Raw genomic sequence first — 13,266 nt, forward strand, 5'->3', positions numbered from 1 at the left:
TCCTAAAACTTATCGAGCACTTTCTCTCTCCTCAGAGTCTTCGTATTTCCTCACCCCTCAACGGGGGAAGGAGGGCGATCTTCTCTCAACTCACAACTCACTTCAGGGCTCAACTTAAAACAGGTCTTCACCTCAGAAAAACACTCTTCCTTGAAATCACCTGACTCGTCCAAATCATTCCTTCTTATAACTAATCTCGCTCCTCGCCTTCCTGACACCTCCCAAGATCCGCTACAGCTTTTTTCATTCGTTCTAGTCAACGTCTGTCCAGGTCTGTCCTGCTCAACACCGGGTACCTGCAGCTTCCCTCAGCCCCGCCCCTGCAAACCAGCACTCCGTCTACACTAGACGGAGTCGTCGCGCGGGTGCAGGGATGGACCTAAGTGCCTGCGGCCCACGATCCCAGGGACACAGCTAGCTGTGCCCACGAACCCCAGTGCCGCCTCGACCAGGCCTGCCACCCATCCACATGCCTTTCTGCACAGGACACATCTGTCTCAGGTACGCCTCTCCCTGCGGAGGGAGCCCCACCCCGGGCGCACGCCTCGCACCAGTGCCCTGCAAGGCTTGGGCCCACAGAGTCCCCGCGGGTCGCCCCTCGGCTCTCACCGATCACCTCCTGCAGCTCGTAGTCGTCCCTGTTGATGGACCAGGGCAGGGCGCTCGAGTCCTCAGACATGACGGCTGCAGCGCCGGGCACGGCGCCCCCTCACGCACCGGGCTCTCGGGTCAACTCGCCGCACGCCTCCCCACGCCCAGCCGCCGCCCCCCACCAGCCGCCGGGCCCAGCCTTGGAGCGCACGACGCCGGGGCGCGCGGGTCAAGCGCGGCCCCGAGGCGGGGACGCGCGGCTGCGGCCGACCTCGCCTCCTGCGGCTCCGCGTCCCGCAGTCCCTAGCCCGGCCCACGAGCCGGCCTCGGCCTCCGCGGCACCGCGACACAAGCTTCTCCTCGGCCCTGCCCCTCCGTCCCGCCCTCCACCCGAACCCCAAGCACCGGCCAAACTTTCCCTTCTCCCTCCACCTGCCGGCACGTTACGCGCTGACGTCACCGCGCCGGGGAAACCCCGCCCCGCTGCCTCCAGCCGCCATCTTAGGTGTGGCCGGGCCAGCCGCGAGCGAGGGAGGAGGCGGAGAAGTGAAGTTAGTAGTCAGGGGGAGGAAGTGCTCGGGAAGGGGTTCACTGAGGGCGTCTGAAAGCCAAGAGAGAGCAAACTGCCTCAGCACGAGGAGCCACACTAAGCATGGCGGCCGCTGAGTGCCAAGCGGAGGGAGCGGAGCTTCCTGTGGCGGCTGAAGAACGTTGCGGGCTTTGCTCCTCACTTATTGGTTGGTTTGAGGAAGCACGAGAAGGGCAACTGGTGGGAGTGGACATCAGTCAGACGTTAGTCCCGCCTCCAGGAGCTTGACTCGCTGTTCCGCCGGGGAGCAGAGACCTTTCGGGACGCTGGTCTCTGAGTGACGTCACGGCGTCACCGTCACACCGTCGCAACGTGCAAACCGCTCCCCAGGGTGTGGAGAAGCCCCAGGGAGCGGCTGGGTGTGGTTCGCGGACCGCAGCCAACTAGGATAAAAGGTCTTGCGGGCTCCGGTGTGGACCGGAAGCTCGGCCCGTGATGACATTTTTTTTTTTTTTTTCCCTAAGGCGGAAGTTCTCAGCGCCGCCTCCAGGATCCGGGCGGGAGCGAGCTGAGCCTTTTCTCAGCTCCGTGGCTGAAGAGCCAATGAGCACCTGCCTCGGGGACCTTGGTTAGATGACTCGGCCCAGACACCGCCTTGACTGTTAAGTGAGATTTTTGTCACGCGCCTTGGGGTCATTTCAAGGGCCCTGTCTTTTGTCATCCTCACAGTTCAGTTTTCTCGGCCTTAGAAGATCGCTTTTTGGTAAAATGGGAGGGGAAAAAACCATAAAAACATAAACCTGGATAGAGTCGATGCAGACATGTTCTCAGCCGAACACCTCTCAATGCAGACCCTGTCGAGCAATAGAAGCACTGCTGAGCTCTCCAGAAGGAGGTCCACTGAGCACATCATCTGGCTGATAGCACTTACGGAACATCACAGGGAAAGTGGCCCTTGCAGGACTAAAGTGATTTCAGCAAACAGAAAATGGGATGACAGAATAGCCCAGCCCAACAAAGTTACAAGGTCTGGCTGTCGAATCTGTTTCCGGCATTACCGGTGGCACATTTACTGCATGTGATAACTCTTACTCGAAGAAGAGTGAAAGTAACATAAAGAGGAAGTGGGGAGGATTAGAATTCTCAAGGTTTGTAACTATAGAAAGATCAGTAAGCCAAAAACAACCTGAAATTGTTGGGCTGTGTGGACCAAGGACAGACTTTACATTTTTCTTTTCATCACCTTGAAATTAAATATAGTTAATTCAGGGCTGCCTCTTCTTTTTCCCGTTCCACAAAGAGGAGGAACTAACTACCAATCTCGTGATGAAATTTCAAGATACTGGGTCTAAGTTATTGTTAGATGTCATCACTGTACATTCATTAATGTTTTCTTGTTTTCCTCCTCATACATGTGCCTTAGTGGATTAGTGGAGCCAAACTTGTTCTATAGATCTGGTCATTTTATTTCCCCGGTCCCCCACTTTCTCTCTGTGGCCTGATAGAGGTTACAGTAGCATGATTTTAATGAGGAAAGAAGCAAGGAATTGAGGATTTGAGGCCACGAGGCCAAGCTTCAGCCTCTAGAGTTATCTTCCATGCGAGTACTGTCTTAACGGTGACCAGAGTGTGCTTAGTTCCTTTTTCTTTCTTTTCTTTTTTTTTTTTAATGGTGGAGTATGCAGTTTTTGTAGTGAACAGTAGATAGCTTAAGTAAATTCATAGATAAGCAATTATAAATCATAAAATACAGGAAAGGTGTACTTTGATAGCAAATAGTTAGAGAGCCCAACTAAAGTGTGCTTTAAATAAGGTAGTTTTAAGTATGTCTGAGACTATTAATAAAATTATGGTTTTACTGCACTTCTGCTTATGGCTCTCTCAAGGTCTGGAACCTTGACCCTTCTATCACAGATTCCCCACAGCCCACCCTGGTTTCTCAAGAGTATGGCATATTTTCCTTGGGAGGAGAACCTTGTTTTTCCCACATTCTCAAAGCCATGCCTCTGTTACTTTAGATCCCTTCCTCCCAAATCAAGCTCTGAGACAGAATTTGAGTTTATTTAGGGGTGACCTCAAGAGGCACTCTGAAGAATGGAAGAGCTGAGAAAAGGGGAGAGGGGTTAGTGTGTGATGATGGGCTTAATTCTGCTGAGTATGACCATAGAGACTACAGAACACAGCCAGGTAGTGGGGGGCGCACGCCTTTAATCCCAGCACTTGGAGGCCAGCCTGGTCTACAGAGTGAGTTCCAGGACAGCCAGAGAGAGAGAGAGAAAGAGAGAGAGAGAGAGACCAGAGACCAGGAAGTGGCTCATTGGTAGAGTTCTTACTAGCCTAGCATTCATGAAGGCCAATCCACAGGAGCACAGGGAGGAGGTGAAAAGAAAGGTGAGCTATTAACCAGGAACATCTTAGTCCTTACAGTGTTACCTCTCCTGTACCCCACCCCAGCTCAGTGTCTGGCAGAGCATGCTTGCAGGATCAGAGAGAGCACACAGACAGTCACAGATGTGTTTCATGTGCCGACTCTCAGAAGGTGAATTTTGCAACAGGCCCAAACACTATGACCAGTGTGTGCAAAACCTCTACCACCATGTATCACTGGACTGAGAAATCAGATGTGAAAGCATAGTCATGCTGTCTCACTTAAGCAGCTGCCTGACTTGAATTTTGCCATTAGTACCTTTAGGAGAGAGAGGAAAAGACATTTCAGGACTAGTGATGTCTTGGGTAATCATTAGCAGGTAATTATGTAGTTACAGTAATTCAAGTTTTATAGGCTTTTAAAATAAAAGACACTGCTTTTGAAGTTTAGAAATTAGTGGGTACCTGCTGTGAGGAACCTGAATTTTTTTCCTTCTTCCTTGGCAGAATGAAAGATTGAATCTAGGCCTTCACACAGCCTAAGCAAGAGCCAAACTGCTGAGGTACAACCCTGTTGTGGAATATACCTTTACACTGTGTGAAGATGTGTCACTGTGATTGGTTTAATAAAAAACTAAATGGCCAATAGCTAGGCAGGAGGTATAGACAGGACTGCTGAGCAGAGAGCACTCTGGGAAGAAGAAAGAGGGAGTCATCAGGCAAACACAGAGGAAGCAAGATGGATGGTAAGGGTAAAGGTAACAGCCACATAAAAGAGTATAGCTTTAAAAATATGGGTTAATTTAAGTTTTAAGGACTAGTTAAGGGGCTGGAGAGATGGCTCAGCAGTTAAGAGCACTGGCTGCTCTTCCAGAGGTCCTGAACTTAATTCCCAGCAACCACATGGTGGCTCACAACCATATCTAGTGGGATTGATGCCCTCTCCTGGCATGAAGTTGTACATGCAGACAGAGCACTCATATACATAAAGAAAAAATTTAATAAGTACTAGTTAGGAACAAGTCTAAACTAAGGCCAAGCATTCATACTTAATAATAAGTCTCCATGTCATGATTTGGGGGCTGGCGGTCCAAAAAAGCCTGTTACCTAGCCCTACCCCTCTGGAAAAAAATTTTTTTTTTGGTTTTTTGAGACAGGGTTTCTCTGTGTAGCTTTGCACCTTTTCTGGAACTCACGCTGTAGCCTAGACTGGCCTCTAACTCACAGAGATCCGCCTGCCTCTGTCTCCCAAGTACTGGCATTAAAGGCGTACACCACCACCACCCAGCCTGAATATATTTTTAAAAGCACAATTTTATGTCTCAGTCATGAGCTATTTTTCTCAATTTCCTATCACGATCAGGGCCAATTACAGAATACTGGAATCTATCCCTTTCATGGAGTCCTTATTACATGTCACATGAAATTTAATGTCATTCTTTCCTAGAAGAAGGGACAATAACCATGTTGTGGGTCTGAGGCTCCGAAACAACCCAAGCAGACACAAGCGGTCACACAAAGCAAGATTTATCACTGGGCAGCATGGCAGAAACTGACCAGTCAGGGACAACAGTATAGACTCAGGAGCTGACTGTGTCCCCAGATGTTCATGTCAGCAAGTATTTAAGCACAAAACCCACAAACATCTGTGCCAAGTTAGTTACATTTTCCACCAATCAGGATTTAAAGATTAGGGGCTTTCCCTATGCATTACATCTTTGTCAATCGACACAAAATGTAAGCTTTTCAGTCTATCCAAATAGATTCATTTGTTCTTTCTGTTATTAGGAACAGCTATATGTTTTAGAGAACTAAAGATGAGTAATGGACTGTTTCTAGTGTTTAAGGAGGAGGTTGGTCAGCTATTGGGAAGTCCCCAGCTCCCCCAGGGCCTGGGAACTTGAACTTTGCTTCACCCTACAGGTAAAATAGAGTCTGAAGTCAAAATGACAGTACTTAGGACACGTGCTTTTGCCTGTGCCCAACAACCATACCACACATAGGTGTGTTTTCTGCTTTGTGTTTGTCATAATACCCTGCAGAGGCACATGTAAGGTCAGAGTGTTTGACTAACTACATGAACTGTGATTGTAGAGGAATGTCCTTAAGCTAGGAAAATGGAGCCCAGTGAGAAACTGTCATCTCAGTGAGTCCAGAGCACGCATGTCCAAAGTGACAGACACTTAGGGAGTACAAGGTAGGTGTAAAGGTGATTATAGGAGAGAAATAGTCAATGCCCAAAGTGGAGTCTCAGCATCAAACTGGGCTCTGAGCTAGAGAGGAGGGTCAGGTTCTTCCAAGCTTGCACCATATCAGCTTAATGAGTTCAGGCTAATGAGCACAAAATGGGGACTACTTAGTCGAGTGGCAGGTGACTGGGTATCAACATTTCAAACAGTATCTGGTACAGATTTATCGAGTCTTAATGCCAACTTAGCTTATTCCTCCTTAGTGCCCCTCCCACTTTCAGAAATTCATCTCACTTTTCCTTAACCTATATTCATTCTGCTCGAAAAAAAATAAATATAAAAACCTACTTCAAAATTGGGCATGGTGACAGATTCTTGTAAACCCAGAACTTGGGTAATGGAGGCAAGAGTGTAAGGCCACCCTCCGCTATATAAGTGAATTCCTGCTCAACCCTGGCTACATGAGACCATTTCAATAGATAGATAATAAAACAAATCTCATTACGATGTTCACTGTAGCATCATTCCCATAGCCTCTGCTTCTCTTCCTGCCTCTATGAGATGCCTGTCTTGAGTTCCTGCCTTGGCTTCCCTGTATAACAGACTGTACTCTATAAGCCAAATAAACCATCTCCTCCCCAAGTTGCTTTCTATTTTTTTTTATCACAGCAGCATATAGCAAGTTCCAGGACAGCCTGGGCTGCATGAGACACTGACTTTAAATATCTATATCTATATACATATAGAGATATAGAGATAGATAGATAGATAGATAGATAGATATAATTTCACCTTTCTCCAAATAAACAGTTTTAAATGAGAGACTACTAAATGCTGGCCAAAATGAAGGACAACAGAAACTCTCATCCTCAGCAAATTGGAATGTGAGTTGATGGAAGATCTTTGGAAAATAGTTTGATATGACCTGGAAAAGTAAAAAATATGCTTCTGCTATAACCCCCAAACTACACTGTACTATCTACATCCAAGATAAACTCTTGTGCATATATTTTAAGCAACATACCACAGCAGCATTTTAAAGAATGGGGAAGTAAAGGAAACCACACAAGTAAAATGTGAAAATATTAAAATAGTAGGTACTATATACTACAGCTGTATAAAAATAGCTTAAAGGACTCTCAATGAAGGCAGAAACAAAGTAGCAGGATTGGGATGACATTCAGTGGTGGAACAAGAATGCTTACAACTCCCAGTACCACAAAATAAACAAGCAAACAGAGGAACCTAGGCATGGTGGCACAGCCCTCTAATCCCTGAACTGGAGAGGTAGAAGAGGGACAATCGAGTTCAAGGCTAAGACTCTGTCTTAAACAAAATGCAGCCATGCATGGTCGCATACAACTTTTGTCCCAGAACTCAGGAGGCAGGGGTAGATGGATCTCTGTTCAAGGCCAGCCTCATCTACAAAGCAAATTCCAGGACAGCCAGGGCTACACAGAGAAACCCTGTCTCGAAAAGCGAAGGTCTCTGAGATCCATGGGAGACTTCCTTCTGGTCCTTATCCAGCTCTTTCTCTCCTCAGAGCCTTCACATTTTCACATCCCTCTGAGGCGGAGTTGTGAGAGCATCTTTCCTAGACTCTTCAGACCCACTTCAGGGCTCAACTCCCACGACTTCATCTCATAAAAACATTGTCCTTGAAATCACCCTAACTCTTCCAAATTACTCCTTATCAGAACACCTTCCTACAACCTACCAAATTCTATTTTTTTTCATTCCTTTTCTTATATTTTTTTTATTTATTATGTATACAGTATTCTGTATTGCACATATCCCTGCAAGCCAGAAGAGGGCACCAGATCTCATTACAGATAGTTGTGAGCCACCATGTGGTTGCTGGGAATTGAACTCAGGACCTTTGGAAGAACAAGCAGTGCTCTTAACCTCTGAGCCATCTCTCCAGCCCCTTAAAGACTTATTTTATATGAATTGTCTTAGAGCCTGCATATATGTGTGTGCACCATGTGCATGCCTGATGCCCACAGAGGCCATAAGAGGGCACCAAATTCCCTGGAACTGGAATCATGGATGGTTGGGTCACCATGTGAGTGCTGGAAATCAAACCTGGATCCTCTTCAAGATCAATAAGTGCTCTAAACCACTGAGTCATTTCTCCAACCCCCTTTTTTCCATTGCTTCTGACTACTTAATTTCTCTCTTGACCAGAGAGAAATCTATGGTGTGATGCCACCACAATCCCTTTCCCTGGCATTATGACCTCTTTGTAAATGGACCATTTCTGTAGGACACTATGAACAATCCATCTACAGATCTTTTCCCTTGCCCTCCTTGTCTTCAGTCTTTAAGTCTGTCCTTTCCAAATTCCTGATCAGCTAGCTGACATACCCATTAATCACTACTACCCATGAGTCAAGTCAGGTCTGGACCTCCAACAGACCTACAGCAATGTTGTCTATTGGAGTCACCCCTCCACCATTAGCTTCTGAAGCCACTCCATAGTAGGCTAGGTACAACTGCTGTCACTTTGGGCACTAGACAGTTTGATGAAACTTGTGCTTTCTTTTCCTCTATTAACTGCTGAAGTGTGTTCCTTTAAAGGCATAGGTGGAGACAGAGACAGTAAGATTTTGGGTTAGAAGAGTTCATCACGCCTTTGAATAAGCTCAGCATATAACATGTCCATTGCACAATGGAAGCTTGAGGTGCCAGTCCAACTTGATGGATCAGTGTACCAGGTAACACCCAGGACTGGTGCTCAGAATGGCTGGCTTGCCCACCACCTGTATCTCTAGCATGATCTTCTGTTTCTTCGATGACACTGCTTGCTGTGGATTGCCAGGTTGTTGCTTCCCAGCAGAACATATGTGATCAATTCTGGAATCCCGTCTTAAGGCCATTCCCAATCCCAATTACTGAGTCAGATACCAATGAGAATAAATGACACCAACACCATCTGTTGTGGAGTATTACTTTAACTGTGTAAAGGTGGGTTACATTTGTTTATGCTGTGGAGTATTTAACTGTGTAAAGGTGGGTTACATTTGTTTCTACTATGGAGTATTACTTTAACTGTGTAAAGGTAGGTTGCTGTGGGATGGTCTGTATGTCAAGTGTGTTGCTGATTGGTCAATAAATAAATCACTTATTGGCCAGTGGCCAGGCAGGAAGTATAGGCGGGACAAGAAGGAGAATAAAGCTGGGAAGTGGAAGGCTGAGTCAGAAACACTGCCAGCCACCACCACGGCAAGCAGCATGTGAAGATGCCGGTAAGCCACGAGCCACGTGGCAAGGTATAGCTTTATAGAAATGGATTAATTTAAGCTGTAAGAACAGTTAGCAAGAAGCCTGCCATGGCCATACAGTTTGTAACCAATATAAGTCTCTGTGTTTACTTGGTTGGGTCTGAGCGGCTGTGGGACTGGCAGGTGAGAGAGATTTGTCCTGACAGTGGGCCAGGCAGGAAAACTTTAGCTACAGTGGGTTACATTTGTTTATGCTGTGGAATATTACTTTAATTGTGTAAAGTTGTGTTACATTTGTTTATGCTGCATTTGTTTAACAGTGTAAGGATGTGTTGCATCTGTTTCACCTTGTCTGCCTAAGGCATCTGATTGGTCTAATAAAAAGCTGACTGGCCAATAGCTAGGCAGTAGAGGGATAGGCAGGGCTGGCAGGCAGAGAGACTAAGTAGGAGGAGAAATCTAGGCTTGAGATGAAGGAGAAGAGAATGAGGGAGAAAGAGAGGGACACGCCCAGGGCCAGAAGCCAAGCAGTTGCCAGCCAGTCATAGAGAAGCAGTGGATATACAGAAGGAAAGAAAGGTAAAAAACCTTGAAGCAAAATGTAGACAAAGAGAAAACAGGTTAAGTATAAGAGCTAGGTCGAGCATTCATGACTAATAAGTCTCTGTCATGATTTGGGAGCTGGTTGGTGGCCTAAAAGAAACAGCCGTGGTGGTACACGCCTTTAATCCCAGCACTCAGGAGGCAGAGGCAGGCAGATCTCTGTGAGTTAGAGGCCAGCCTGGTCTACAAAGTGAGTTCCAGGAAAGGCGCAAAGCTACACAGAGAAACCCTGTCTCAAAAAAACCAAAAAAAAAAAAAAAAAAAAAAAGAAAAAGAAAAAGAAAGAAAGAAAGAAAGAAAGAAAGAAAGAAAGAAAGAAAGAAAGAAAGAAAAGAAAAGAAAAGAAAAGAAAGAAAGAGCCTGGTACAACCGCCCAAGTAACAACTTGAGAATAGTTTGGCGAGGGAGCTGTTTGCTGGGGCACAGGCTGAGTGAAGGAAGCCAAGGGACTAGTGTAGTCTTTCCAAGCTAGCTACTCTAGAGAATCCCCAGATGGTCATGGGATGAGGACCAGCAGAAGTAGAAGGGCAGGTGCAGGAAAGGCTACCTGAAGGTAAAGACCAGGCATCACTAGCCCCTAGATAGGAGAGCCACGGGCTATGTGAATACCCCTGCATTCTCCTCTCACTTTTGAATCTGTTGGTGCTGGCCATCAGCAAACCAGAAAACCAGGGCAGCTGCCTGAAACAATCCAAGGTCGGTATCTTGAGACACAGAGCCTGGTGGAGGACTGGGGAAGAGATACAGAGAAAATGCAAGATTTGCACACAGCCTAGTTTAAACAAGCAGAGCTCTGCTGGCTTATATGTCTGAAAACTCTAGCAGCAAGACTTGCTTCAGGATCCCACGTACCGCCATCAGCTTGCCTCCATTTCACAGGTCCATGCTCCACCATGGCCCCAGAACTCAGCCCTTTTCACTCTGCACACTGGGATCTCCCAAAGGCTTGCCTGACTCCAGTTTGGGATATATGACTTGGCTGAGTCATGTCCTCGGAAGGCAGGAGCTAATGTTGAGGGAAATCATAGCACACAGCCTGAAGAAGAGTGTTGATTCTGATGTATGGGTCAGAGCTTCTCAACCTTGCATCACTGAGAAGTCTGCTGCTGCTTTTTCTCAGTGCTGTGATAAAATTCCTGAAAACGGCAACCTGAAAAAGGAAATCCCCTCCCTGTTCAACCCCATACTGATACTGGAGAGTGAACAGAGGCGTTCATGCATGCTGTTCAATCAAGCTCTGCCACTGAGCCATGTCCCCAGCAGGAAGGGCTGATTGGGCCCATTCCTTAAAGGTACAGTCTCGTGGCAGGGAAAGAGTAATAGTAAAGGGAAGCCACTGGTAACAGAATCTTTTAAAAAGGGTGTCCAGAGTGCATACCTTTAATCCCAGCACTCGGGAGGCAGAGGCAGGCAGATCTCTGTGAGTTTGAGGCCAGCCTGGTCTACAGAGTGAGTTCCAGGACAGGCACCAAAACTACACAGAGAAACCCTGTCTTGAAAAAAAAAGAAAAGAAACTGCTGAAAAAAAAACCATATTAAAAAAAATGGAGGCTCCTATTTGATTCACATAGAAAGGGGATAGGTTGGCGAGGAGCAACACGGACTTTATGACTCAAATGGATTTAATATCTACAGAACATTCCACCCTAACACAAAAGAATATACCTTCTTCTCAGCATCCCGTGGAAACTTCTTAAAAATTGACACGTGCTCGGCAACAAAGCAAATCTCGACAGATACAAAAACATTGGAATAACCTCCTGTATTTTATCGGACCACCATGCCTTAAAGTTAGATTTCAACAGCATCAACTGGTAATATTATGTCCACAGTCAGGAAGCAAAGATATATGAAATCACTGGTTTTCTTTTTTTTTTTTTTTTTGGTTTTCTATTTTTTTAAAAATAATTTAAAAAAAAATTTTTTTTTTTTTGTGTGTGTGTGTGTGAGTGTTTTGGTGGCATGATATTTCTATGCACTACATGTGTGCCTAGTACCACACAGGCCAGAAATAAGTATTAGATCGGCTGGAACTGGAATTGTAGATAGTTGTGAGCCACCATGTGAGTACTGTTGAACCATCCCTCCCCAACTCCCTGCTATTTTTTTTTAAGATGAAAAGAAATCCTGGGACTTGCTAGCCAGTCTAGACAGATTGGTGATCTCCAGGTTCTACTGAAGGAGACGCCTGACATTGACCTCTGACCTCCACATGCATGTGCTCCTGTGCACAAATGTGTACACACATGAACACACAAACAGGCACAGACTGTCTTAGTTACCTTTCTATTGCTGTGAAGAAACACCATGACCAAAGCACCTTAGAGGAGAAAGTTTATTGGGGGCTGGATTACAGTTTCACAGGGTAAGTCCATGACCGTCACGGCAGCGGGCAGGCAGACATGGGGCTGGAGCAGTAGCTGAGAGATTGCATCCTTATCTGCAAGCAGGAGGCAGAAAGAGAGAGCTGACTGGGAATGGCATGGGCTTTTGAAACCTCAGAGTCTGCCCCCCAGTGACATATCTCCTCCAACACGGCCCCATCCCTTAACCCTTCCCAAACAGTTCCACCAACTAGGGAACATGCATTCAAATATATGAGCCTGTGGGGGTCACTCTCATTCAAACCATCACACATATATCACACACTAAAATAAAGTCAAAAGACCTAAGACTTCTCAGGTCCCCCTCTAGAACTAACCCATCAGGCCCTGCTCTTCAGCAGGTGTGATGGTTAATCTTGAGTGGCACCTTACTGGGACTTAAGACTCACCTAGAAGAAAACCCTCTGGGTATGTCTGTGAGGGCATTTCCAAAGAAGCCTAACAGAGGTTGGAAGACCTACCCTGAGTACAGACAGCACCATATCATAGTTCTGCACTGAATAAAAAGAATTAGGGCTGGAGAGACAGCTCAGCAGTTACGGGTGTGGGCTGCTGCTGTGGGATGGTCTGTATGTCAAGAGTGTTGCTGATTGGTCAGTAAATAAATCACTGATTGGCCAGTGGCTAGGCAGGAAGTATAGGCGGGACAAGGAGGAGAAAAGCTGGGAAGTGGAAGGCCGAGTCAGAGAGACACTGCCAGCCGCCACCATGACAACCAGCATGTGAAGATGCCGGTAAGCCACGAGCCATGTGGCAAGGCATAAATTGATGGAAATGGATTAATTTAAGCTGTAAGAACAGTTAGCAAGAAGCCTGCCACAACCATACAGTTTGTAAGCAATATAAGTCTCTGGGTTTGCTTGGTTGGGTCTGAGTGGCTGTGGGACTGGCGGGTGACAAGAGATTTGTCCTGACTGTGGGCCAGGCAGGAAAACTCAAGCTACAGGCTGCTCTTCCAGAGGATTCAGACACCCACATGATGGTTCACCTGTAACTCCAGTTCCAGAAAATCTGATGACCTCTTCTCCTCTTCTCACCTCCATGAGAAATGCATTATATGGTGCACAGACATACATGCAGGCAAAATCATACACACACACACACACACACACACACACACACACACACACACCCCAAAAAATTTCTGTGGAGAAAGAGAACCCTTATTTATTGCTAATGAGCATGTAAACTGGTGCAGTCACTGTGGAAATTTATATGAAGAGTCCTACCCAGCTCTATCACTCTTAGGTATATACCTAAGGACTCCCAGGTACTGGGATTCTGGGCTGGAAAATTGGCCCAGTGGTTAAGAGCACTTGTTGGTCTTGGAAAGGACCCAAGTTCAGTTCCCAGCACCCACGTGGTGGCTCATAACCATT

General features: G+C 46.4%; 1 protein-coding gene and 1 long non-coding RNA gene across 2 annotated transcripts in view; one reads left to right on the forward strand and one right to left on the reverse strand.

The window, feature by feature from the left end:
- The window catches only part of Oxsr1 (oxidative stress responsive kinase 1), a 91,952-nt gene extending 91,176 nt beyond the window's left edge, over positions 1–776 (reverse strand). The window contains exon 1 of the mRNA XM_059268877.1: positions 610–776. Within this exon, the coding sequence (XP_059124860.1) occupies positions 610–679 (70 nt within the window). The 5' untranslated portion in view covers positions 680–776. The remainder of the gene's footprint in view (positions 1–609) is intronic.
- Positions 777–1,157: 381 nt separating this feature from the next.
- Positions 1,158–4,090, forward strand: LOC131915527 (uncharacterized). The gene is made up of 3 exons (XR_009380352.1): positions 1,158–1,511; positions 1,645–2,268; positions 3,995–4,090. It is a non-coding gene; the product is annotated as an uncharacterized LOC131915527 (long non-coding RNA).
- The last annotated feature ends 9,176 nt before the right edge of the window (positions 4,091–13,266 follow it).

Source organism: Peromyscus eremicus, chromosome 7, assembly GCF_949786415.1.
Source record: "Peromyscus eremicus chromosome 7, PerEre_H2_v1, whole genome shotgun sequence".
NCBI classification, from domain to species: Eukaryota; Metazoa; Chordata; class Mammalia; order Rodentia; family Cricetidae; genus Peromyscus; species Peromyscus eremicus.